The 27,665-nt window shown below is 43.2% G+C and overlaps 1 protein-coding gene across 1 annotated transcript; it reads left to right on the forward strand.

Annotated features, from left to right (window-relative positions):
- Positions 1-27,360, forward strand: LOC134811412 (mothers against decapentaplegic homolog 6-like). Its single transcript, XM_063818208.1, has 8 exons — positions 1-175; positions 12,768-12,904; positions 13,224-13,372; positions 18,838-18,885; positions 20,863-20,901; positions 23,245-23,367; positions 23,536-23,669; positions 25,188-27,360. Exons 1-8 carry the CDS (start codon positions 86-88, stop codon positions 25,422-25,424), a joined length of 957 nt encoding a protein of 318 aa, XP_063674278.1. The 5' UTR covers positions 1-85; the 3' UTR covers positions 25,425-27,360.
- Positions 27,361-27,665: the final 305 nt, after the last annotated feature.

Here is a 27,665-nt window from a genome sequence, read left to right on the forward strand (position 1 = left end):
CAGCGCGCTCTTCCCTTCCATTCTCTTGCAGTTCTTTCGTGATTTGTATCGATTTACTAAATGTTCCAATGAACAGCGCGGGTTTATGTTTAGAACCAGAAAATCGACTTTGATCAAAAAGTTGCTGTCGCTTCAAGAATCGTCAGCCAAAAACACCTACGATCCAACATCTCAAGTAAGATTTTACGCTACTTGCTTACGTTCAATGCGTTTCAACACTTGCATTGCCACTCGTTCATTTGCATATGCCAGCTGTAGCTCAGGGATAAAGACTTGCAAATGGATTGTTAAGACTTTGTTGCAGATCTCCTCGAGCAATGACTTTGGATATGCCTCTTGGAAACCGTGCCGAAATTTTGAAGTGTCTAGGAAATTTGTTTTTCGAAATTCGATGCCAATCTCTGTTTAAGCTGATCAAATTAGAAACTTTTACGTTCAGTCAATTTCTTCTTGCCGACCAGTACAGAATTTGATTCCCTTAAATCGCCATGAACTCGAGCAGGTCGCTAGTTTATATTACCACGTTTGCTAATGCTATTATGTGTTAGAGAGAGAATTGCTGCTGCCCTGCGAATGAACTTTCTATCGGCCTCCTTTGACAGAAAATACCGCCTGACCGGCGGGCAGTTCTACGCTACTCACTGTTACACACTATTGATTTACTGTAATTGCAAGCTCGGCCGCGGACTCAGTTACATATCACTATATAATAAAACGACTGTATAATATACACTGAGAATTTAATATATTTGTATTCCTTTAAGTTCTGTCTTGTCAAGTACACGGATTTTCTTTACCAACGCATACATGCCTGATTTATTCAGCAAAACTGACATTGACATTTTCATATGTACCAGATTACAATGCTCAATTTCTTGTACCATGAGCTCCTAACGTTCTCATCAGAGTCCTGTAGTTTACTGGATAAATATATCCGCTCCGACTGCCTCCTTGCAAGAGACAACATATCACCCTCTAGTTATCATCGTCCACATATTTAAGTACAATTATATGTTACGGTATGTGTATAGTTAATGGGCTAATCACAGTTCGTACCACAACATGCCAAGTACTGAACCGCTATACTGTAACTCCAACTCTAGACTGCTGGCTGAAGAGTCCAGGCTCCAGACGCTGGACCTGACTCCGACTGAAACTCGATCTCTGCTCTCATCACTACACGACCTGCTCCGTGTACACAAGTCTGTCTCCTTGTATAACAGCCCTTCTCAAAAATGTACACGTTATAATCGAGATCCGATCAGCGGTTTGCAATAGACAGGTTCCTGATCTCTGGCAGGCTGCTTTCACTGGCCATAATACGTGACAGGCTCTCTGCTCTGTTTAGTAATTAGTATATTCTGTGATAAAGCCATGTAAATGTTTAGAATACGCACTAAGATAAGGTAATTGTACTATGTCTACTGCAAGGTCTAGAAAGTCGGCATAAATGTGGCAGATATATCCGGTCCTAAAGGACATGTGATAATCCAACAGGGAGCCAGTTTCTGACCACATAATTTGTATTCAATGTGTACGTCTAAGTGCTAATAATTATTGGCTCGATCTAGAATATTTTTTGTCTGCTGGCCCAGTCTCGATTGGAAGGATTTCAAGGGTTCTGTAGGCTTGTATGCGCTGCAGAAAGGTGCTGTCATGATGCGTGCACTGAACCCGGGACATTTATTTTCAGACCAAATTCTTGAAAACTTCCATATAGATAAGATTTAAACCAATTCTGAGGAACCCTCTCACGCTCATAGTTCCACGACACTGGCGTGTATTGTGCCAGGTACAATAGTTGCATGTATGCGATATGTGTTGTAGTGGTAGTGGTGTACCTAACAGAGAGGGACAGAGCCCCGGTGGTGATGAGAGGCTGAGGATCTGGAGCGTGTCTAAGTGTATTGAGTGTTAATATGCCCTGTCAGGACCTCTCCGACGGGGGGACCTTATAATCTGGCCCGGTTGTTACTGGAGACTGAGCTGCGTTCGCTGCTCTAGTTATGCGAGACATATGACCGGAGGCCGGGTATGAATAGTTGGGTCATTAGTCCCCCCAAATCTAATTCTCGATCTAACTTGCTGAGTACCGAGCAGGCCCGGCTCCATCTGGTTGTCCGGGTTACACCCACGTGTACTCCGCACACCTACTCGACAATTTCACGTGTTGTTCACACTCGAACTTCCCTTCCCCCTACATTCTGACAGTCACAAGTGTTATAACCGGTCGCATTAACTGGACTGTGAGTCGAGAGCCGGCGCCACACTAGCCGCCGGCTCATTTCCGAGACAGTTCCAGGGTGCCCACCAGGCTCGGCTTGCCGGATGGTCGGCGAGCACTTCTGCAGCTTTCTGTTTAAAACGAGGAGGTCGACCCGTAAATTGCAATATCCGGAGAGAAGAATAAAAGGGGCGCCTGTGGTCGGCAGTCCACTACAGAATAAAGTCTAGGCTAACAGTCCTAGTCTAAGAGTCAATGACTTATACTCGCTGATAACGATAAACTCCCGAGATTACATATCAATATCCGATCCTAGATTGTTAGTCGCGATGTGAAGTTATACCTTGGAATGCATAAAACAAAACATGGACCCCCACTACACAGGTGTGTCTGTTCAAGAAAAAGGAAGATTTCACTCACGTTTTTGGGTCTCCCATCCCGACCCAAGATGTGTATCTGTGTGCCATCACAGTTCCAGCCACCAGCTGCTCAACATTAGACCTCCATTAAGCCACAGTAATCCCTACTCAAAGCGGGCCAGGTGTTGTACTGCCCGTATCCCTCTTGTTCTAGAGTCGGAACCTTGTTTGAGTCTCAGTGCACGGTAAATTAGGTGACTGCTATAATTGAGGGCTCATTAGGCTGCTGACCAGGCTGACCTGTACTCTTTATTCATCTCCAGTACCAACCAGGTACCATGTTCCACCATACATCAGGCTGACCTGTACTCTTTATTCATCTCCAGTACCAACCAGGTACCATGTTCCACCATACATCAGTGGTAGACTGGTTTGTGGGTGTGTGTGTGTGTGTGTGTGTACCTGCTCACTTTACCCACCCGGGCACCTCTCAATACTCAACTAATTGAATTTTACTTGAGTGATAACAATTACAAGACCACAGACCCATTTATACTGATTGGGAGAGAGCTACCTCCCATTCTCCAATTACTCATCATTGTTACACGTGTGGATAACAATAGTAGTACTCAGGTACCTGGTATCCACGTGAACTAACCCGGGGAGTACTGCTCTTTGAAGTTCCGTGTCCTGTTTCCAGATACGTATCTACTGAATGTATTCAACTGGCCGGTTCCCGATACCATCATTACCCGGCGTCGGACAGGCGGGTGACTGTGCAACCTCCCTATTAGTGTGTGTGTAATATTCATCACCTTTTCTAGTGTGTATACTTCCACCATATTTGAGTCTGAAACTCGAGGCAGGCAAATGTAGACTGTGAATGGGGAGTTGTGATTGGTTTTCAGTTAAATTGCGGTCTGCTCATTGGTCTATTGAGGGAGCACAATTGAGTGGGTATAATGTTGCTTCAACTATGAGATAATCACGTGGCCCGCCCTATATCTAAATTCTTACACTATTCCCACTGTGTGCAATGAGGCATGGCGATTCATACTGTTGTTCCAGGCGGTGTGACGTCATAATACCATTTGCTGTTCTGCCCTGTCACGTGGTATGTGACCTGTCACGTGGTATGTGACCCCAACAATCGGCACATCTTGTCCAGCTACCGGATGACCCTGCTCACGAGAAGACCAGAAGATTTACCGCTTCTCTTTTCTGGATCGCCTTTAATTAAAGTAGGAGACATTCATTTATCATTTTAAGGATGAGTTTGAATGAGGCTGGCTAAATTGGGCCTTCTAGCGAATTCCTGGGAGTGTGAAAGCTGTGAAGCGTTGCTACACAGTAACCGACTCGTACAGACTCTCTCTACCTTTCAAATTCAGTCGTAATTCGTGTAAATTTTACATAAAATAGGATATGCGGGGTGTCCCTTGCCGGGAGCACATCTGAGAAGGTTCCAAAAACACGGACGTGTCAACTCGTTCTCTTTTTCTGGTGAGGTAGAGGAATTGAAATAGTCGGGGAGCGTATAATTTGCAGTGTTACATTTTGTCATTATATTTCACATACAGGGTAATTAGGAAGGGGTATGAGTGTTTTGAGACCCAAGTTAAAAAGTTGGCGGCTGCCAGAAAGCCCCAGAGAAAACACACTTTTCACCGTGCATATCTCTCCGCACAGCTATCTAGATAAAGAAGCATGTAAGCTGGTAGTTTTGTACAGGTATTCATGAATATGATATAATATTCAATTATCTGGCCTGGTCTCTGTTTAAGAACACTAGAATGATTGTTGTGCATGCAATTGAATCTATGTTCTGAGTGTAAGTGTGGTGGTGGAGTGAGATGTGTTCTGCGGTTAGTCCTTATCCTTGCTCAGTGGTTCAGCAGCTTTATCCTGCAGGCTAATATCTCGGCCTGCTCACGCTAGAATGAGCTCCAGAACTCCATGAGGATCTCTATTATGAGGCTCCATTAGGGGGGATACGCTCAGCTGGAGTTGCTGGCAACTGTACAATTACAAACTCTATATTAACTTTAATCACTGTTTAAACTATAGCGGCGTAGTAGCTAAACAGTGAACATGGATCTACTGTGCCGCATACTTTACATCTACATTTATTCATCTGTGGTCTATACAGTTTACAAGTACAGCTATTTCGACGAATGGCATCTCCTGAAATTAGGGTCAACAAGACGTTTTTAAATCAACATCCTAGTCTGGTCCCTCTTATTGACTGATGATGGGACCACAGATCCATCTCAGCCAGCTCGGTCTATGATAGGGGGCGTTTAAACGGTCCCCCAGGTGTTTGTGCAGCTGTCGCCCTACTTTCTGATCTGATAAGCTCTAGATTCTAGAACACGTCGATCTAGCCTCCCTCCCTCCCTCCCTTCCTCCCTTCCTAGTGCAGTGCTAAAACATAGCTCACCCTGTCCTGGAATGTTTGCTCTCTAATTACAGTAATACGATTACTGAATTTTGCAGTCTCGCTTTTGAAGAAGCAATAAAGCATTGCGAGTGAGTCTGGTCAGGTTGAACGGGAAGGGAGAGAGCGGCCCACTTTGCGACTTGTTCTTCAGAGGGAGGCCCGTAAATTAGGAAGGCAGTATATCTGACTGGTATTGAGACTGTTGTTGAGGGTATGTAAACCTGATGCAGTGGGGAGCTGTCAGCCTGCATGCAAGGTGGACTATTATTATACTAGTAGTACGTTGTAAAGCTGGTGGTGTAATAACTGCAGGTTTGAAACAGTGTGGTTTCTGTGGAATTCTATTCACATTTACACCTGGCATATCTCCCTGCTGGACAGAATAATAGAGTCTACAGTCTCCATCTGCTGGTGGAAGTAAGGGAGAAGTCTCCTATCACAGGGTGATGTAGCCGGCCACCCCCGTGTTTTGTTTCTATTTCTGCTCCAACTGGCGTCGTGCAGCTGTATCCTGTGTATGTATTATAATACGTGTGAGTTTTAAAGTTGGTGTGTCGTGACAACTAGAAGTTGATGGAGGTTGATGGGCCGACAACTCCCTGGTAACCGATAGTGCTGTTAGCTCACTGCAAATACAGGGTAAAAATTGTCCAATTGAAGCTATTAAATAACATAGTTGTATATCCACCTAAGTTTGCAATATTAAGCACAATAATCTGGTGGATGCCAATTGCCAAGTAATTGAATTGGTCCCTGTTTTAACTTGTAGCATTTGGTCTAATTTTGCACCGAGAGAAGCACTGACTAATATAGCCCTCACACTTTACCGCTACAAAGCCTCACAGACCAGTGCCCCTAAGATTTCCTGTCATAATTGTTGAAAGCCAAGGTGGGCGGCTGCCACCCTCAATTTGCCTCCCCCCGCTGCCTCAGCTCAGTACCAACAGACCGTACAAAGAGTTTCTCTGTTCTCAGCAGCCAGTGTGATGTTGATAATGTTTCCGTGTTTCCCTTCACACCGCCAATTCCGGGGCCTTTAAACACCGTCTAGTGCAGGTTCACAGTGTCACCTCCTGGGAACACTATCACATGACCCCTAAACCGAGTCATCTGACCCATGAACCTGGTCATCTGACCCATGAACCTGGACACGTGGCTCCTAAACTCGGTCTCCAGGACCCCTAAACTCGGTCTCCAGGACCCGTTCTAGGAAACCTATAAAAAGCTCGTTGTAACAGATCGTTCCACCTATCTGCTCCCCCAGATCAATAACTCCAAGCGGTGCCACATCCCCCAGTCTACCACAGGTTGGAGCTCCATTGTTATCTCCGTATCTCCGTCTCAGGTATGAACCCCGTACATGGCTACAATCCAGTTACCATAGCAACACTCTCGTACATTGCACGGCAGAAACAACCCACCGTAGTTCATGATCACAAGACTAGACCCTCAAATTGGCACTGTTCCCCCGGTCTCCCTATCTCCCACAATATGTGTGTGTACAACTGAGGCGTGTGGTGGTGTCCCACTTAGTTAGGTCACCAGAGGAACAGTAAGTGTTCAGCTGGTAGAGATACCGTGCTTTTAACGAGCTTCTCGTCTATTTGTACACACACATTTGGGCCCCTCTCTCACATCACACATCACACATCACACAAATAGACCCAGATCAGTTAGTTCCGGTTTGTGGTCACCTCCAGACCTCCGTCCCAATCAATCACATCAAGCTTCACCTCTTCTCATTCCCATTTTCTAATTTGCTCCCCGAGCAGCTTCATCCCACTTCTGACACCTTCAAATTAGATATAATCACAGCCTCTCGGTCTGACCTCTCTAATAAAATCTGAAATAAGTAGGACTTCTGACCAGAGCTGAGGGCTTGCCAACAATTGTGAGTGTTCATTGGAAGTATATTAGGTGTGTTGATATGACCCGGTACAGAGAGAGAGAGAGAGAGACCCGGTACACATATTCACACTGTCTCAGTGTTGTGATTTGATCTTAAACCGAGTCTAATTAGAAGGCTCCACGTCATCTACTCAAAATTCTTCAAATTATATCTGAAAATTTACAAAATTTTCTTTTAAATTCATCGGGTAGGTGGAGCTGGCTGCAGTCCCCGGAACATGCTAGTTCCCACCTAAGTACGCTGAGTACTCCCCGGCCGCTCATTAGCCTTCTTAACCAGCGGTACCCGGCACAGTCAACACAACACGCTTCTCCTGTTGTTACCCCGGTAAAAGTCTGGCTGCGAATTACTTTCACTCAGATAAGACTGAGTTTAGATTGGCGTGAAGACGGCTAACCGTCAATGTGCGCTGCACAGTGCTAGGCTCCGTTTAAAACTGGTTAACTTCAAAGGGTTGGATTCGGGTAAGTTTATGAATTGGATTCAGAATTGGGAGCTTTTGCATAAATCTGTGAAAAGGATGACACGTACGTTGGTCATTAGTCCCCGTTAATCTTTGATTAGCAGCCCAATAAATTAATTTGACAGCCAGACTTGGTTGATCGAGCGAAATGGTATGTCAATCAGATGATAATCAGATGATAATCTATGCAATTCCTTTCTAATTTAATTCCGCGAGCTATATCAGACTTTTCATTGCATCTAATTAACAACGAGACACTGAATCAGCTAAAATATTGATTAAGTCATGTTCCGTTGAAAGATTAATTTGTAACATTACCCTTTAATATAGAAGACCCACTTCAGGGCCAATGTAATAAAATTCCACACGAATTTATTGAAATTAAGCTTATCGTACATCTACTTAGAAGAAGAAATTTTTGCAACTTCTTAATTCATCGACTAAACCTCGATCTGAGAAGCACTTGAGCTGACACGGACACTCATTATTTTAATTTAACCTCCATTCACATTCCATCATCCATGTCAATTTTCCTGTCTCTGCTAAAGCTGAACAACTACTGCTTCCAGACAGCTGCTAGACAACATTAGACACTATCAGACAAAACAACAGGAGCATGATGGCACGTATATGTACTCATCAAACCCTCCTACTGAGCTGAGTGTTGGATATTTAGCCGGATATTCTTGCAGATATAGCTACGAATTACGGTATTGCCTTCAAAAGTCGGTCACGTCCAAACCTCAAAATTCATTGTGGGAAGGCCGTACTTGTAATACTATCAGTGGTAGGTTGAAAACATCGCCCCCCCAACTGGTTAGAAGAAGATCGACAGTTAGCGAAAACCGGGCAACACTGATCCGACTAGCTGGGCGTAGTGATATTACCCCAGACTTATCTTGCTAATGATATTATTCAGCTGTACAATGACTCCGTGTGTGTTAGTCACGTGACGTGTTCTACACATCAGTCTCGACTACCTTTGTGGTTATCTCATTCCCCTCGCTCACCGGCCTTCCCCTCGCCCGGAAAATATTCAGCATAACTCCAAAGAGAGATCTTTGTGAGGCGGTCTAGCCTGAGCTCTCCTTTAGTACACCCATCCCTACCTCGTCGCCGCTACCTTCTCTCCTAACTACATTGTCTTTTCAAAACCCCCGTCTTTCTAGAACACTTAGGAACAAGTTATATAACGATATGTTAACGGTCTGTGTTTATAACGAGGTTAAACTGTGCTCCTACTGCTGCAGATGTTTTCCCGTAGTCTGTAGTGGCGAGGAGGAGTCTTCACAAGATGTTGTGTCTACCCTCTTTAACAGGGCGGAGGAGTATCAAGATAGGGTTACGAGCAAGGAGGAGGAGGGGGTTAATTCTTCTTTACAGACTAGGAAATGTGTGCTAGACTCTCTAGTACACACATTGTACTTCATCACACTGTCTGTAGTGTTAGTACTGTCTGTGTATGAGCTCTGTGTTGCAGTAGTCGGGTGTGAACTCACCAGGAACTGTAGTCCCCAAATGTTGACATGTCCGGTCTTGTTATGACTTGCCGCGCCCCAGGGCCTTGTCTGGTCGGATGGGCCTTGTCGTGTAAATTGTGGGGCTTGGGGATAAGGCTTGTCTCCCTCCATTGAGGAATATATCTAGGTGAAGATCTAGTAACTCCTCTCCTTCTCTCCCTTCGTCGTGGATCACAGAGGCAGATCGCAGTGAACCGTTACCAACTAGAACTGTTTTGAGACAGCCAGAGTAACGACAATTAGCATTTCATTTGTCCTAAATTTTGTGTACTCATTCCTGGGCCTTGTCATACTAAATCTTCCCAGCCATTATACTTTTTGACAAGGTAAAAGTCACGATATTTAGAGGAATCCTCATCTGAGAACACACTATCTCTATTGTGCTAACTCGGTGGAGTTAGCAAGGAATACCTTCTGGAGACCTGTTAGGATACCAGATTATAGAGAAACATGAGTTTGAAGCTCCTTAGTCGTGATACTCTTTGAAGACCAGAAAAGGGAGACAGATCTGTGCTGTGGGAGAATATTTTACCCTAGAGCTGCGCTGCTAAGATTCAGGGCTCAACGGTAGGGGTTCTACAACAGCTGTAGGGGTTAGTAGGGCTGAGCCCTGCACTGCCAGAAAAGAAGCCGAGTATATCATGTAGTTGAGCAGTGTGTAACCCTGTCGGTAACCTTAAAAGTTCTCCCGCAATACACGATATATTCAGGTCTCCGGACACCCTCCCAACCCCCGTGTTTGAGCTGTTTAGTGAGTGTAGAGAGTCTAACTCGGTCTAACTGTGTGGTATAACAGCAGCTCTGCTACTACTACGTGTACTTACAGTGTACTAGCAGTGACTGCAAGTACACTGTAAGACGTAAGTACACTGTCAGTACACTGCAAGTACACTGTAAGTAGTCACTACTTACAGTGTACTTGCAGTGTACTGACAGTGTACTTACGTCTTACAGTGTACTTGCAGTGTACTGACAGTGTACTTACGTCTTACAGTGTACTGACAGTGTACTTACAGTTTAATACATGTGTACTGACAGTTTAGTACATGTGTACTGACAGTTTAGTACATGTGTGGTTGTGTAAGTTGTGTGTACTACTTGTCTCCCTCTCTCTCCAACCACATGTCAGTCTCCCCACACCAGTCATCACCTCCCCCCTGACATGTGTTAAAACTTAAAACCACTTGTGTAACACCTCTTCTTCTTCCTTCTTCCCTACATTTAGTACACAATTTGCTCACCATACAGTATACACACACAAACTAAATACACTGCATAGTACACTAATGTACATTGTGTCGTGTTCAGGGGGTGTGTGGGGCCCGATTGAGAGGAGTGGACTAGTAACGTGAGATTAGATCTCCCCCCTCCCAGACGATCCTCCCAGCCACTCACTCTGTTCCTTGTCTACCCACTTCCTCCTAATACCCGTATATCAAATACCCGTATATTCTGAATGATATGCCAGATTGCTCGTGTTTAGTAATCATTATGTATCGAGGAGAGTGCACTCGCTCACTACTACTGGGTGTAACTGTATATTTCTGGATATATAATCCGTCTAAGTTTCTCTAAATAATATATCTCTGCGATCAGATGATTCCCGGATATAGATCACTGATCAGTGACCCAGTGTAAGTCTAAGAATACCTTGAGTGTGTGTGTGTGTGTGGGGGGTGTAAGTAAGGTGTGGTTCAGGTTGTTTGTGTGTGGGGTGTGTACTGTGTGTGCAGGTGGGGTGTGTACGTGGTTGTGTATTTTCAGTGTTTATACCTGGTCCACTCTACCAGACATGCTATGGAGTTGTGCTATCCGACCCGAGATGTTGGGGTTGGTGATACGACCTGGTGCTTAACAGTTAACATGGAGACCACCATCCGGCCTTGTCCCCGGCCAGTCTCTCACATCATCCACTTAGACCCAATTATCAGACCCGGGGTTGACTCCCGGTGTCATCAATTTAAACGGAGACAGGGATCTTGATATCCTCGCCTCGCTAATAGAGACAAAGTCACGTGACTAGGTGTTGGTAACAATGAGTACAATAGAAGTGCTCACTCTGTGGGACAGTTTCCACCGACTGTCAGATCGGGAGGATGGGGTGAAGTGAGGTGGAAGAGGCGGAAGTGAGGTGGAAGACGGCGCTTCCTTTTGTTCTGCGCTTGATCCTGCACCAGTCCTGACGCCAATCAGACCCCCAATCTCCACAGCATCTATTCTACTGTTTCTTCCATTCCTCCTTTAAGTGGTGTACTCCTTGTCTTCACAATCCCGGACCTTCTCTCTTCTTCCTTCTCCCTGATTAGCGGGTACTCATCACGTGGAACAAATACTGCCCTCTGATTGGATAATGGCTCAACTTGACCTGCTAAGGACCAGCCTAGTCAGCCAGTCATCCTGACTTCAGTTGCCACCTCTCCCGCAGCACACACACACATTGTGTTTTGTTGATGTGGGATGTGCTGCTTTGTTTGTGGGAGCTCTCTAATTAGTGCAGTTAGTTATTGGTTCATTAAAAGACTCAGCATTGGGAGTCTAGACTGGTCGAGCTACTTAAACATTGGACTCAGTTCGGTCTCACTAGTGGGCTCACAAGTAATCCTTTATCCGAGCTCGCAGCTAAAGAGAAGCCGACCGTACCATCGTGATCTTTTGATACAAAGTCAACTCTGTTAATGTCTAATTAGATATATTGCAACTGATTTGATCGGAGTAAGACCTGTTACAATAAACTGAAATCAAATGATCTCTGTGTGAGATTAAGGGCATGTATGTAACGGTGTACCATCAGATAAACCGCCTGCTCTCCTATTCTAACAATATCAGACTAAAACAAAACCGTCTAGATGATAGTGCTAACTTTATCGTGCTTTAACCATTAACATGTACTCAGGTTTCGTATCTATTAGTACAGTTCATTGCAATGTCTAATTATTCAGTTTGTGTGAAATTAGACTGGAACCGCTGCGAAGAACAAACTCTCTTTTTCATCACATCCAACAATTACAACCATCCCAACTTACCAAACTCCATTGTTATACAGTACAGAAATACAAAGTTTTTTGACAACTTTTAATAGCCGGACCAGGTGTAAACAGTGTCTGACAGAGATATCTTCAGAAAGCTCTACAAGATCGGTTAGTTGCCTGAAGAGGTGGAGGATATAGACATTTTTGGGAGGTTGTGCGTGGTGGCCCCTGGTGCCTGCCTCACCGCACGTGCTGTTGTCAGCCGCGCAGTGCCTGCCTCACCGCACAGCGCCATCAACCGAGTTACGAACACTGTTCTTCTAGATCCGAACCCTTACAAGCCAGCAATACTAAGGGCCCTTAAATGGAATGAATTAGCTTACCTTACTTACCGTGTTATCTAATATGGCAGAAACTATCGGTGCTGCCTGAACATCGCCCGATACGACGAACGATCTTACCGTAAACTTACCGCATATTTTACCGTAAACGAGGAGTGAATACCGTGGGACGAAGGATCTTTCCGTAAAATGGACGGGAATTATGTAGACGATCATGCTGTCTGCCGGGAATATTACTGTGATATGACATATTATTATTGAACTGCTTCTCTCTCTCTCTCGCCAACATTGACTGAACGTAGAGACATAGATATTTTGGAAAAGAGAACTGTAATATTTTCTTTGTCAGCCTGGTCAACAAGAGTTAGCATAGTTACAATACAGTGTACCTGAACAGTGTTACCATAGTTACAACAAACGCTTCAAATTTGTGTGAATAACTTTATAAAGTGTAAGCCATTCGCCTTTAACAAAAACCACATGTCTCGTTCACGACCTCCACACATGTGCTAACAGATGTTCTTACATTTATTATTTTTCAGGGATTAGCAAAGGTGTTTCTGAAGGATATAGGGGAAGTCGAGGTATTACAACTGCTGCTAACTGTCCTTAAGGAGGGAGCTTTAGGGACAACCTGCATCGTGGTCAACAGCCAGGATAAACACCTCACCGCTTGCAAGTAAGACAGCTTTGATTTAACTTAGAGTTAGACTAATGCGGTCCTAGACTCTAATTCCGCTTTTTAACAGTTTTCGCTTATTTTTTGACATTATCTCACTCCGATATATCGGAGAAGTATTGATTTAAAAACGGCGCAGTGACATTTAGTTACTTATCGGAAACATCTGGAAATGTTACTGATATCGCAAACATTACAATTGCCCAATTCTCATGTAATCCCTGTAATTCAATTTTATTCAATTTGACAATTATTAATCTGCAATCATACTATAAATAGGATCACCGAATAGCCGTTTTGACGCCCTTATTTCCCTCAGACTGTGGCGGTGGCCGTTGTACAGAACTATGCCCACTCTGAAGAGAGTACCAATCTGTAATGATAGATGTGAGGAATCGGAGTGTTTAAATCCCTTCCATTACTTCTTGACGATGAGCCACGGGCCCTCCAAAACCATAAGGCTAGCTGGTGAGTTCAATTTCTAAAAGCTGGAAGGGTTGCGGTGGGGTATAATTAGAAAGGTTGCTGGCCTGGACTCGCAGGGAAGCGGACCCGGAGATAAGAGGGTAGCAGGTTGGCTATAATTAGAACGGTTGCTGGCCTGGACTCGCAGGGAAGCGGACCCGGAGATAAGAGGGTAGCAGACCTTGAACTTGTCGGAGAGCTGACCCAGGGGGTGGGAAAAGAGACCTTTCACTGTTTCTGCTACGGCAGTCTAAATACTCACATTCCTCGCGTTACTCCAAATTAGTACAAAATCCGGCAGAGTCTCGCGTTTAACGGTTCATGTGTGTTGTAACCGTGGAAACTATCCCTAAAGTCGGCTGTCTAATCTGGTGGCCGGTTTAGTCGATATATTGAGAATTTTGAGAATTTGCCGGGTTTCCTTCTCCGAGCCTTTTAAATTTAAGCGCAAGAGACCCTTGCCCTAGACATCACCTCCTTCGTGGAACTCCTAAAATGTGTCCTTTGTTCGAATGAAGCCTTATAGCTCCTCCGTAGCCTGATTAGTAGGGACCGCGAAAATTATTTTTTCTAGTGCTCGCCTTTTTGTACGGAATCGTAATTTCAAGATAATTATGTTTCATAGAGTTAAATTTAGAAAGCATGACAAAACCTTGCTTACAATATTAGTACAACCTGATTTGTTGTACACAGCACAGACTCCACTTTGGCAAACTCAAGCATGCTTGTCATGTTTTGTCCTGAAGCGATAATTCAAAGTCTAAAGCGTAGTGTTATTATTAGAGGTATTCCAGTATAAATACAGTTCTCCATACCTCCGAGCAACAGCATCTCTCACGGACCTGCTGGTTCTTAAATCCGGTACACACACAATCACACATTAATACCCGGCTTGACCCCCTTCTCGGTACACACACAATCACACATTAATACCCGGCTTGACCCCCTTCTCGGTACACACACAATCACACATTAATACCCGGCTAGACCCCCCTTCTCGGTACACACACAATCACACAATCACACATTAATACCCGGCTAGACCCCCTTCTCGAGAATCCCTGGGTTATGTGCCGGGGGAGAGTGAAGTGTGAATTACAGCAGACATTCCTCATTTGTCGTTATCTGTCGATTCTAAGTGAGATCTTCTCTTCTCCACCTGTCATCTCGTCCTGAAAATTGCAATCAGTCCTGGTCCGCCTGACATATTATTTTCTAGAAAAGTCGTTGATCTTCCCTCCCTAAAATCTCAGCTTGAGCGTTTATCATCGTCACATATTGCTAGAAAGAACTTCGCCACTTAAAGCTTTTAAGTAGTTAAAGTTTCAGAGTGGGGTTGGCGGTGGTGTTTGGGAGAGATGGTATTTATTTACGAGACAAAGAAGCTGTCCAGTGTCTGCTGCCAGCAGGCACTTTACCGCACACAACACCATCATCTCTCACATCTCTCCCATCTTCAAGCCCAGCTTTTAACCACTTTATTGCTTGATGCGATAAATACAGAGAGGGATTGAGAGAATGAGTAATAACTGTCAGGTTAAAGTTCGCTGAGTGCTCTCTCTCTCTCTCTGGTAGCGAGACAAGCAAGCCACGGTAGACGTTATATGTCTAGCGGGTGAGGGTTACTCCATTAATCCCAAACCAGCTGCCGACTCTCTGATTAATGAACGTCTAGATGCTGCGAGCGGGAGCAGGACAGCGTGGTACCAATCAAACTGATTGGTATCTGTTTCTGCCCCCTTCGGGATATCGTGCCCGGTATGTGCCTGATCCGATAGCCACGTGGTTAGCTGATAGTCACGTGACAGCTGCTGATTGGCCCTGTGTATCGGTCAGTATCAAGTCACATGGGCAGCTGATTGGTAAAGCTTGGTGTTATATTTGCGGATTAGTAGATTGGATTGTGGATTGTGGGTTGAGCAAGCCTAAACCGCACGATTTGTAGGTGTATAGGTATATCAAGGATTGGTCGCCGTGGGCGACTACTGTGATAATAGGGTGTACTTGATAGTTTTCTAGAGCAATCTCTCTAATTTCTCTCATACCAAATGACAAAGGACGTATCCAAGAAGGGCTACAAATTTATGCCTCACACTGCACACAGCACAAAGGACAAAACTTTAATTGCTTCCATATTTTTACCAAAATCTAGCACCCGAGTTACACTCCCTACAAGCAGAGCTCACTACGGCTCCATTTAGAGGTTTCCCTCTATGTCCAGCTAACAGCTGATATATTGTACATCCCAGCAACACAACCCGGCAACTTCTGTCGGGAACTCTTTGCGACAAATTTAGAAAATTGAGCCGTCTCTTCGGAACTCTAATCTACGGTCTGGTGCAGCTCCAAAATGTTGTAATTCTATTTGTATCTGAGCTCCGTGACCTGTGATTTGTCATGTCGGGCCCGCTTGGGACTCATTATGTCGCGGGAGCGAACCGGCCGGGAACTGTCTGGACAAATTTCATTTTATTTACATTTACTTTGATACATGCCCTTTGATACCTGCAAGTAACAATTCTGTTCATACCTGGAAAATGTAGCACATAAGTTAAAGGTGTTTGAGTCGGGGAGTAGAGTTTCAAACAGATCGCGAGTTTGGCTGCTCACTATTCCGGTAGTCAATTAGAACTGTGTCCTTTGGAGACTTATAGTGCCTGGCAGGGTAGGAGACAGTTCAAAGGACCTGAAATATAAATCCAGAACCAGCAATTAAGGTAAAAATAAACCAACTCTGTGATGTGATAAGGGAACTCAGTATATTTAGAACATATAATAGGGAGGGACTGAATAATTTTATTTAGTTCATGGAGTAAGGAGGAACTCAATAATTAAGCATACGTGTCTCCCAGATTAAATGCAATAGCCATGCCCCTTTTTCTTAACATTGTCTCTTACATGAGGTTCGCTGCCGCGAGTCTCGGGGCTAGATAAAATTATTAAGTACATCATTGCAGAGCACAATGATCACGATAAGTACACGCACGCGGTACGTGTAATATACTGGCAGTAAATTCATGAAAAGAGAGAGTTCCTCCAGTCGCTCAGATAAATTCCACATTATTAAGAGTTAGTCGGACAGTCGCCCCGTTCTTCTCTCCTGATAACCATGAAGTCAGCCGGCACTCCTGTGATCTTCCCGTTCAAACGACGCCATCTCACCTTCTCCCCTCTCAAACTGCTGTCTGAGTAGATAAGCCAGACAGTGATATGGTCTCGTTTCTAGAGTAGGAAGTGGGAGGAAAGGGAGTAAATACTATTTTACTGGAGAAATTATTGGACAAAATTCGGAGAAGAGTAGAAAAGGAGGAAGGAGGGGGTGTCGTGGAATCTAGGGAGAGGAAGAAGGGAGGGTAAAAATCCCGTCATCCAGGACCCAAGATATGGACTAGACTAGGGCACAAGTATTTGCGCTGATAAGATAAGTAGGAAGTTGGTGGTGAAATGTGGTGTCTGATGTCCGCCTGATAATGTGGAGCACAATACAATACTTCACACCCTGGTTCACTGCAATTGTATGGTTATCGTGTGGCTGGAAGTGTGACAAATGGCGACATGTTTCTAGAATGTACCGGATTTTCTTTCGAAGAAAATAAAGCCCTTCCCAGTTCCCAAGGTCGTGATTGATCCGCGCTGTCGTATTGGATTAGAGCTACAGTGTGTTACTATGGAAACTAATAGCACTTGATACAAAGTCTTTCCCCTTCTCTTTCTCGGCAACAGTCTTTAATAGACCTCTCTAACTAGCTCTCCAACTGTTGCTCTAACAATAATTTAGTTACAATTATACGTACCTTCAGCATCCATATCCACTTGATTCCGGCTCTAAACATTTTACCCCCACCTCCCGGCTCAATCGAATACAGTTGAATAGCGCTGAATCATAACCATAAATGGAATAATCGAGGCATATGTCTAGCCAGCTAGATTTTATGTCTCGATCCTGTTTCATTAGAGCCTGGTTGGGTGCACATCACGCGTTCTCGTCTCTCCTGTCAGTTGGTTTCAAAGGCATTATGTTCCACAACTGGATTGAAAAGCACAGCGGATACTCCTCCTCAGTGGAGCCCCAGTGGAGCCTCAGTCGAGCCTAAGTCGAGCACATTGTTACTTCTCCCGCAGCAAGCCCGATATCTCCCCCAATCTGCCCTGTACTCATCTGTCGAAAGAGCAAAATACCAAGTCTGCCGCATGACACAGGTCCTTTCAGCTCGTAACTTTGTTCTGAGTAACAAGCCAGACATTGAAACGTGTCGGAATAATCGCTTACTGTCCTGGAGACGCTTACGCAACGAGTGCAATATCCAATAAAAAGCTCATCTTCAATGACACGAATACATTTATTATTATTACTCTTTTCATAAAACCACGATGACAAATGGGTCTAGCTACATGATCTGTTCTGCGACAAATTATCCTCTGTCGTGTATCGTGATCTGTTTATTCTCGTTATATCCACATCATTCATCAGCTGATGGAAAATACCAACATCATTAGTTCAGTTCTCACTAGCATTTTCCCTCTGTGGGAGGGAGAGACGGATATAATTTCTAAATTGTAAGTGGATTAGAGAAAGCTTTTTCTGACGGAGCATTATAGTTGGTGCTCAACACTCCCCAGTGTAATGTTCCCACCCATATCGCGGAGGAAAAGTGAGTTCCTATGTAAATGGGGGAGAGGCTAAAAATAGTGTTGATCTATAATAGAGCAAGCCAACAAAGCTGTGAAGCTTGGTGGAAGTGGACCGTCCTTGATTAAAGTGCATTGACACAGTTCATTAGATACATGTGTATTTTTACCGGCAGATAATGCAACACTGCCAAACTGGCGGTGGGAGGCGGTGTTTGTGGACCGTAACACTACCCAGCCTAGTGGGTCAGGATTAGTGGAGCACGTTCTATCGGACCCGTTTCTGCGGAAGAATGAACATCGCCAAAATCGGTCGAAATCGTTGTGTTTGTTGTTTGGTGGTATAAATAACTGCCAGTTTGTGCGACGTGAGGCCTGTGAGCCAGCATCGCTGATCTTAAACCTAATTTAAAGAAGAAAGAATTTTAAGAAACGTGATTCTTTAATCCAGCGACGCGTAAACTTTTGCTGTCAGTTTTCTGTAATTTTAGGGGGGCTTCGTGACTAGGAAAGCGAGTACCTTTGGATGAGAAAATCAGAGAATTCGCACTCAGCACACAAGTGCTGGGAGACTTTCTGAAGATGTTCTAGAAAGTGGGTTGCAAATGTGGGCTCTCTAATCTCGCATTCACTACTTCATGTCGCTATAATGTTCTGCTGCGAGGGGCAATGGAATCACAATTCGATTTTTTTTTCTTGGCCTTTTAGACAAAAATTACTGGAATATTCTTTTACTTTATGCAGAAATGAAGCATAGTAATTAAAGATATTATGTCTAAAACTTTTAAAATTAGTTTAGAATTTTAAAAATTAGATTTATTACAGATTTATAATTTCAGATACGTCACCAGTTTCCCTGCCAATCACCAGAGACCTGTCAGATTCAGGTGAGTTTCATATTTCAAGGTGTCTAGAACCGTTTTTGATGTGATAAAGATTATTAGGGGTCAATGTCGAGTGATCAAAATTTCCGGTCTGTGATAATTTGAGAAAATTGTGTTTGAGAACTCGCATAATACGATAATAATGAAAATCATGCGGTTGTTCTACCCAACCTAAATGAAGTTGAGGTTTGTTTTGGTGACATAAAAGCTAGTGTGGATTATTTTGCAATGTCTTATCTTCACGAATCACGAGTGTGCCCAATACCGAAGATTAAACGCCCGGTTCCAAATTTGTCATCTCTCATGCTCAATTCTAGAAGCGTGAGGCACATTTGTCATAACCTCAACTAAATGCTCGCCCGGTATGCAGCTCATTATTACACTACAATTTCGGAATTAAAACACACTCTAGTGGCCCTGTATCTAGCTGGCCTTGGTCGCACCATTCCTTTGAAGTAGCGGTAAATAGTCTGCGGTTCTCTTCACAACAACTCTCCCGGTGCTTACTGCTGCACATCGCTTCTTTGCCGTGGTTTACTAAAGGAGGAGTTACTTTGTCGCCGTTAGAAGCCGCTTTGAAAGTACAGGCTCGCCAGAGGTGAGAGGTATTATAGAGGTACTCGATAACGTGCTGCTAATCACGTTTTCAGCGCCGCTCTCGGTCTCACGTGGGCGGTTTTTAGTATGCCATGTTGATCACAGAGTTGTTATCATACGTAGTAGTGCCACCACCTCTAACATCACGCTTCTTTCAAAGTGTAATGGGATAATGAGACTTCATTAAATTCTGCTGATATATTCATTATTATTATGTACCGAGTTAGAGGAATTTACTGCCAAGACACAAGTATAAACGCAGTCCTGAATTATGGGTTCATCTCCTAATCTTACAAAGGCTGGTTGGCATTTGGTGTAAAATGTGCTACCCGGATCTAGGACGTGCCAGGCTATACTTTAAGAAGCGCATCGCCCTCACGGCTCACTTGTGGGCTGTGTTTGAGCGGCCTGACCCGAAACCTTGGCAAATATAACCTCGATAACGAAGTAACCGAATTTCAATTACCATAATGTCGCGATCCTGTGGGAAAGTGGGTTATTTGATCATGAAGGTGATGATCAGCTGATGACTGTGCTGATAAACCCCTGATATGTTGGTCTACCACTCAGCGGTTTGCAGGTTGCTGGTCCATGATCACATGCCACAAGCCTCCCCTGGCATTCTTCTCTTGTCCGCTCCTCTCTGACACACTGGGTTGGCTTCTCAGCGTTTAAAGGTGACAACATCTCTCATTTGAATAAAGCCACGCAGAAGCAAAGCCTTGTATATCTAGTGTGGAGGGATTCCACTCCTTTACGAAGTTATCACGTGATTTGCCCACGTGTCCTGTCATGACGTGATATTTCAGACCACGTGGGCTTCAGTCCCATTATGTGGAGTCGGCAAGAAACCCCGACTCATCGCCACCGAGTCTGCACGACCAGTGACCCTTCATTGCAATAAGTACTTACCTTGACGGACACACAATACCATAATGCCATATACACAGCAGTTCGCCGCGCCATTAACAGCTCCATTGTCCCGACAATATTGTCCAGCCTGGTGAGAGTTTCTTGAGAGGTGATCCATTTGCGAACCCTTCACTTCACTACAACCCTCCTCCACCACTCTATGTAATGAGATCTAGATATTGTGTGATTGGGTTTTTAGATTGATAGAGCGAAGGCTGGTTCTACGTGCGGATTGCGGACTTGTCTACTTATAGTGTAAATGAGACTCACACTATTGGTGGTCATGTTAAATACAGACATGATAAAGAAATTGTAAATGTGTGCGTTTTCGTGTGAGATATGCAGGACATATTATATGTTGATGTCATTTTAGTCTGAAAGTAAACGGTCGTTGTTGTAGACAACAAATGTTTGACAATATTGTATTAGTCATGATCTAAATTCTGGAGATCTAACGTTAATTATTTGCAGGAATCTGTATCGACATGTGTTCTGACACCTTCAACACAGGTTAGTTTCCATAGAAACACATTACCTATCCTATCAGCAATCATTCGGACGGCAAAATATCAATTTTAAATTTAACGGAGATAAATTTTGGGTGGAATCATCTCTGGGGATGGATTCATTTCAAGCTTATCAGATCGAGCTAGATTTATTTTTAATTTGCATTTTTATCACGTGCCTGGAATCAATAAGACTATTTTCCAACAATGAGACAGAAGTATATGATACACATGGGCGATCAGTATTCATGAACATTTGATCACAACAGCGGCTCTTTTGAGTTGTTCCTGTGTGCTAGTCGCATATCAATTGATGCTTGCAACAAACAAAATAAATTGATTGTGTCTCCAATGCGCCTGCATCGATAATTGGATATTCTTTTGTTTTCGCTTATTTAAATGAGAAGTGATGCCTTATTTAAGTTTAACAATTTCTGGGTGAGAAATATACAAAATGGAAAGAATTAACAAACTTGTCCATCATCTTTTGAGAAGTGCCGAATATTCGCTGAATCAAACCAATTTTGGTAGTTTTGCCTTGAATATTTTACCGCCCAAAAGATTGCTGATTTTTTTAATCTATAATATATTCTCATTATTTTCCGAACTTTTCCCATCACCACTATTGTCAAATCATTTTCTCATTAGCCGCTACTCATCCTCACTGCTTCTCACTTCTCACAAATATTACAGACAAATATGTCGACATATTGATATATATCCCTTTGTGACTTGACTGACTATGAGAGATTGTAGTGCAGAGGAAATGGAGCCCAGTTGATGTTGCACGTGATGAGAAGGCGTTTGATGTGTCTACTTCTCTCGACATCACATGCGATCAAATGCGGACATTTCACGTGAAAAAATAGAGCAATCGGTAATGATTTCTCGAATATATCAGCAGAATTTAAAGAAGTACCAGAATGATAGCTGTCGCACTTAGCAGTTTGTAAGTGCTATCACGTTATTCTCTTTGTGAGTGGATCATAATATACAGGTTCATTACTGACCTTGTGTAACCGACTGAGATCCAATACGACCCAAGTATGTACCTCAGAAAAGAAGTCATCCTAGTATCCTAGTAACCCTAGTAACCTAGTAACCTAGTAACCTAGTAACCTAGTAACCTAGTAACCCTAGTAATCTAGTAACCTAGTAACCCTAGTAACCATAGTAACAAACCTTCACGGTGTGGTGCATTACGTTACGTTTTCATGGTATAGGAAATCTGTCTGTTTTAGACATGTCACTGTGTGTGGGATTATTTCCTCATGTCATGACTTCACAAGCTCTAATTATACAGCTAATTATACAGTATAATACTCTAATTATGCAGTCTATACCACAGTCTTAAATAAAAAGTCTTTCGATATCAGTCTATAAATAGCACCTTTGACAGTTCCTACATCACGTTAACATTATATCCGGTCCCAAAATATCCACCGTTCCATCCACAGACGATATCTCAAGCAAGCTTGATTTCTACTAATTGTCCCTCAATCCTGTCCTCTCTTCAAAAATCTAGTTTAATCCCCTCTCACGTGAACCCGGAACTATTCTCTCTTCTTTCTCCTAAACACTGTCGCATGATCTGTGCCACACTGCTACAAAGCAAGAAGTAACTGCACGTTGAGAAATATTGTAACAATGAGGCGGACTGTCTGCAGAATGTTCCTTGCTACCTGGCCTATACACTTCCACTGCTCAACATTGCTTGCTGCTCCTCACAAAATACCTCCTTCATCTTTGTGTGAGGATGTTAAAAATCTTTGTGTCTGGTTAAAACACTGATTTTAATTGCTGGTTTTAAAGTAACCTAAAGTAAGTAGTTTTAGTGCTGGTTTTGGTTACCCAATGCCCGTGCCCGAATCTCTCCCTCGCAAGATTTTAAATGAACCGACTGGCGAATGGACGTTTCGGAACTAATCTGAAATGTCTACACGTTTAGTATCATTCCAGATATTACTAACGTACATAGAACGGCAGCGTTATTATATCTTTATATGCTGAATGGCGTTTATATGCTGAATGGCGGGAGCGTAAGAGGGGTTACCGATAGAATAATTTGTAGAAAGAAAGTTTTACAGTAGTTATCGCTCTGCCTTACATGTCTACATGTCTGTCGGACGAAGTTCTAAATATCAGTTCAGAGACTGGGTAAAGCTACTGCTGACAACGAAAAAACTTCAACATTCGAGGTTTCATACAGCCGTTCACAGCACGGTGAAACAATACATATTCTCAATCTTTATCACTGACACTTCCAGGTTCTTTCCCACTTCACAACACGTGACAACAAACACTTTCTCTTTCTCTTTACACTTTCTCTAACCGCTCTTTGTTACAGAAGAAGGTGACAGTAACGGTGTTTGGTGTAACGTAGCTTACTGGGAACATAACCAGAGGATAGGTGCTCTGCACTGTGTTAACGATCCTATCGTTGCTATCGCCAACAATATCTCCCATAGTGGTAAATTGCAGGGTCCGTTACCCTTTTTAGACTTTCTTTTTTAAGACTTTCTTTTTAAAGACTGTTCTTAAAAAACATTACATTAAATTCTATTTTGGGACAAAATTAGGGGATTATTCGAAGATAAATATCTCAGTTGAGCATCATTTCAAACCCCGAATCCCACAGGTCTGGACCTCGCTAAGATCGCTAACGATGATGTATCACGTGATGAAGTGACGGCTCGAGTTAGGAAACATATCGGTAGCGGAATCTTAGTTTCACTAGAGGAGGACGGAATCTGGCTCTACAATCGCAGTGAGGTACGGTCCATTACACTTTCTTTGTTGTTGGCGCTTTATTTCGAATATTCCGCGAGAATAACGTGATCATTTTAATTTAGTATGATTTATAATTCGTGAATCGTTACAGAGATAATATTAGTGCGGTAATAGTGTATCCGTTTCTTTGTTCAATAATGTTGCACTCAGACTACACCTGAATATAATTTGGTCTAGTTTCCGCTCACTAAATAACTGATCTTATATCACGGTCTCTGGGCCTAACTAAAATAGTCCCCGCTAGTCTGGGTTTCAGACCCGGATGATACTAATATAGTCCCCGCTAGTCCGGGATTCAGACCTGGATGATACTAAAATAGTCCCCGCTAGTCTGGGTTTCAGACCCGGATGATAAGAAGTGATAGCCATGGTAGCTGGAGCCTAACTCCTGATCTTATCATCTCCAGTACCAGTTATCATGATGTCACCTGATCCTAGGTACAATTACATCATGGTAGTATTATAGTCGGACATTCATACCTCCAGTTCAATGATCTCACCGGTTAATAGCCATTTTTCTATCTGCTAATGTACTCTTTATTACATTTACACTACTTAAAGTCTGAATCAGGTCATGTCGCCCCTCTTATTCATTTACACTTCTCCTTATTTTTAACCGCCCTCACTCATGACCCGTGCATTTTGAAGATATATTCTCTCTTAATATATTATACAGAAAGTTTAACAGTATACTAAGAGCTTGCTCAGGTCTCGGTCTATTAATGTCAGATACCCTCCCTTCCCTCATTATGTACTAAAATATGTTCATTATCCTGCTGGTCGAGTTAACAGTCTGCTGAGAACCACACCTCCTCCTCTTCTCCCCCTTTCTCATCTCTTCTCTATCTCTCCTCCCCCTATCTCCCTCCCTCTCTCCCCCTCTCTCCCATCCCTCCCTCCCCCTCCCTCCCTCCTCCTCTCCTCTTCCCCCCTCTCTCTCCCTCCCTCCCCTCCTTCTTCCTCCCCCCCTCCCTCCCTCCCTCCTCCCTCCCTCCCTCCTCCTCCCTCTCTCTTCCCTCTCCTCCTCCTCCTCCTCCCCTCTTCCCTCCCTCCTTCCCTCACTTCCTTCCCTCCCTCTCCCTTGTCCGTAGCTCTTCCTGATACTCAACCACCTGTTGGATGGTACTCAACTACCCTACATTTATTCAGGATATATTACTGGTCTGGTATAATGGTCACCCTTACCACCAGGAGCTGGTCATTACCCCGCTGTTCGGGGAGTCTGGTACTATATCTCCCTCGGTACTTCAAACAGAGCAGTTCATCTGGTGATGTGCCCCCCACAGGGTAGTATGCCGACTACACTGGGGCTCTTCCGTGTGCGCGCCGTCCTTCTCAGACCGCAATTAGGAGATAAATAATCAACGTAATTCCAGCGGGTCTATTAAAGAGACTGCGAGCGTGAGGCGACCGTTATGGCGAAATAAATTGACATCAACTGAACATTGGGGGCTGTCAAAAGTAATAGCGAAACTAATGACTAACACCAGACCATTTCAGATCAGCATATTCGTGCAGTCTCCGACAATGTCAACAGGAGACAAGACTCGACCCCAGGTGCACAAAGTGCTGCCAGGATACGCTCTCAATTCCTACCACTTCGCTCACCACTCCACAGTGTCCCGGACCGCCCGGACCATCAGACTCTCTTTCGAGAAGGGTTGGGGTCCTGGGTACAGGAGACAGTACATCACTGACGCTCCCTGCTGGCTTGAACTTCTCCTTAGCATTAGGTGACAAATTGGTTAGCTCCATCGTATCCTTTCTCTTCGGACACACCCACTAAATCGAAAGTGAAACTGAAAATGAAACTGAAAGTGAAACTTGCTCGTCCTTCGAATCATAAGATCTGTTGATCTAGCTTTCCTGACAAATGGAACTATAGTTAAAGCGAGAGAGAATGGTGTTAATTTATCATACCGTGTTGTTTTTGTTAAGAAACAGTGCTGCAGCTCTTCGTGCACGCTACAAATTTGTTTTGATGTTTCTCGTTATGCATTGTTCGAGACCTTACTGGTGTGACGTCACGACTCGTGATGACCATATAAGGAGTCTCACGTGATCGATGACGTCATGTCACATGATGTGCTGGCTGGTTTCATGTTTAACGTAGTTTCAACTTTCTAAGGACTGAGTGGGTTGCTAATATTTTCAAGTTAAATTAAGTGCTAGTTTTATTTATTTAAGGCTGTGTGGCTGAAGGTGGCTGAATTCCACTTCAGACCACACAGCAGTTGTATTTGTATATTTTTGTTCAGATATATGTGTAATGAATGATCAATGAAATGTTCCGCTGCTCTAACCCTCCCCTCCTACCCAGTGATGGGTGGTAGCATAAATGTTATCTGTAGACTGTAAATGTTAGTTGAACTTGAGACGGCTGGAATTTACTTGTCGCAATACTAGTCTGACTTACTGTTGCAGCTGAACGTTTCATTCATTGATACGGGTTCAAGAATCGACCGGGATTGAAGAAGTAATTCCCATCATTTTAACATCGTCACCCAACTAATGATCGTAATTTTTCGCTAGAAAAAAAAAACCTACAAAACATCCCGGTCTATTCCCCAACGAATTTTCAAAGGTTTATGAGTCTTGTATCAAGAACACTCCTTTTATATTGATAATAATAGCTCAATGCCAACTAATCGTGTTAAAATGTGTGTGTATGTGGTTCTGTTGCGATGAAGGCGTGTAGGCTCAGACGGTTAACTCTTATAATTTGAATGGAATTTTAGATTTTAGTCTTCAATTTAAGATTTTCAATCCTGAGATTTCGCTCCTTAGACGTAGGATGATAATTCGAAATCTCAATTTACTGGTGATAGATGGTTGTAAATCGTCTAGAATTTGCCTTTCCGAGGCAATAAACATTTCTAATCAAAGACTATCTATTTCTGAATTACTTACCCAACTTTTCTTAATCTAATGTTGCTCATACTTTCTTGGTTTATGAAATGGTGGTCGGATTAAAAAGAGGCTACCTCAATTTGGCAGAATACTTGCACCACATATCAGGGTTTAAAATAATCTTAGAAAATCATCATAATATTTTAAGTATCCTGAAAATGAAGCTAGCATTCTGCCAAAATGGTAAGGGCCTCAAGCCCATAGAAAATCCTCAAATTATGTTTCTTGTTTTATAAGTTAAATTTTTTGTTGAAGTTACAGAGGGATGCACATCATCATCACTAACATATCATTTCGGTTCTCATATCGGATCATAATCATCATACTTCTTGATACCCAACTGGAGCTGGTTACTTACTTTAGGTTACTTTAGGTTACTTTAGGTTGTCAATCTTAACATACAAAAAATGTCAAATATTCTATAAACAGAGCCATTAGAGATTAAGTTGAATCATGTTGAGCTACTCTAAAACTCAACTACACTCACTTGCCCAACTCATTAAAATTCCTTCTTTCTAAGTAGAACCCAACTCATCCTCGGTATCAAGAAGTGTATTTATGTTAACCACATTAAATAGTGCCGTTAATTGTTATGACTGATCGTTCAGCTCCTGAACAGTTTATCTAAAGCAGTTCTTCGTTGTTAAAGTTCATGTTTCTGTTGCTATTCCATGTTTAATAACAAAATTAAAGCTTTATTTTGCTCTACATTGATTATAACCGTGTATTATTAATTGTATTCAAAATCTGCTTTCTCAATTTACATCCAATATTCTTCTCAATGTTCTAGTTCTAAAATAACCGGGTAGACTGAGAACCCCGCGGTTAGTCGGATTCAGACAAGTCGGCAATGATCCCCAACCATTAAAAACAAAACACAATGACCGCTAACTTTACTTCAATAGATGCCACTAGACTGTAGTCGTCCTTATTGACCCCCTCACTCAACCATGACCCGGCCGGTTAACATGTCTCTGCTAGTGACCAGACTAACTGGTAGAAGCCATTGTTTACCAGTCTCAGCAGGTGGTTCACTACACCACCTGGCCAGGAGAGATACGGTGCAGC

The sequence above is a fragment of the Bolinopsis microptera genome, chromosome 2, assembly GCF_026151205.1.
Source record: "Bolinopsis microptera isolate Bmic1 chromosome 2, MBARI_Bmic_1.0, whole genome shotgun sequence".
Taxonomy (NCBI): domain Eukaryota; kingdom Metazoa; phylum Ctenophora; class Tentaculata; order Lobata; family Bolinopsidae; genus Bolinopsis; species Bolinopsis microptera.

Coding starts and splice junctions, on each gene's coding strand:
- LOC134811412 (XM_063818208.1), top strand. CDS start 86: ATGTTTAGAACCAGAAAATCGACTTTGATCAAAAAGTTGCTGTCGCTT. Junction 12,905..13,223: donor AAACACCTCACCGCTTGCAA/GTAAGACAGCTT, acceptor TATTTCCCTCAG/ACTGTGGCGGTGGCCGTTGT. Junction 13,373..18,837: donor CAAAACCATAAGGCTAGCTG/GTGAGTTCAATT, acceptor TTATAATTTCAG/ATACGTCACCAGTTTCCCTG.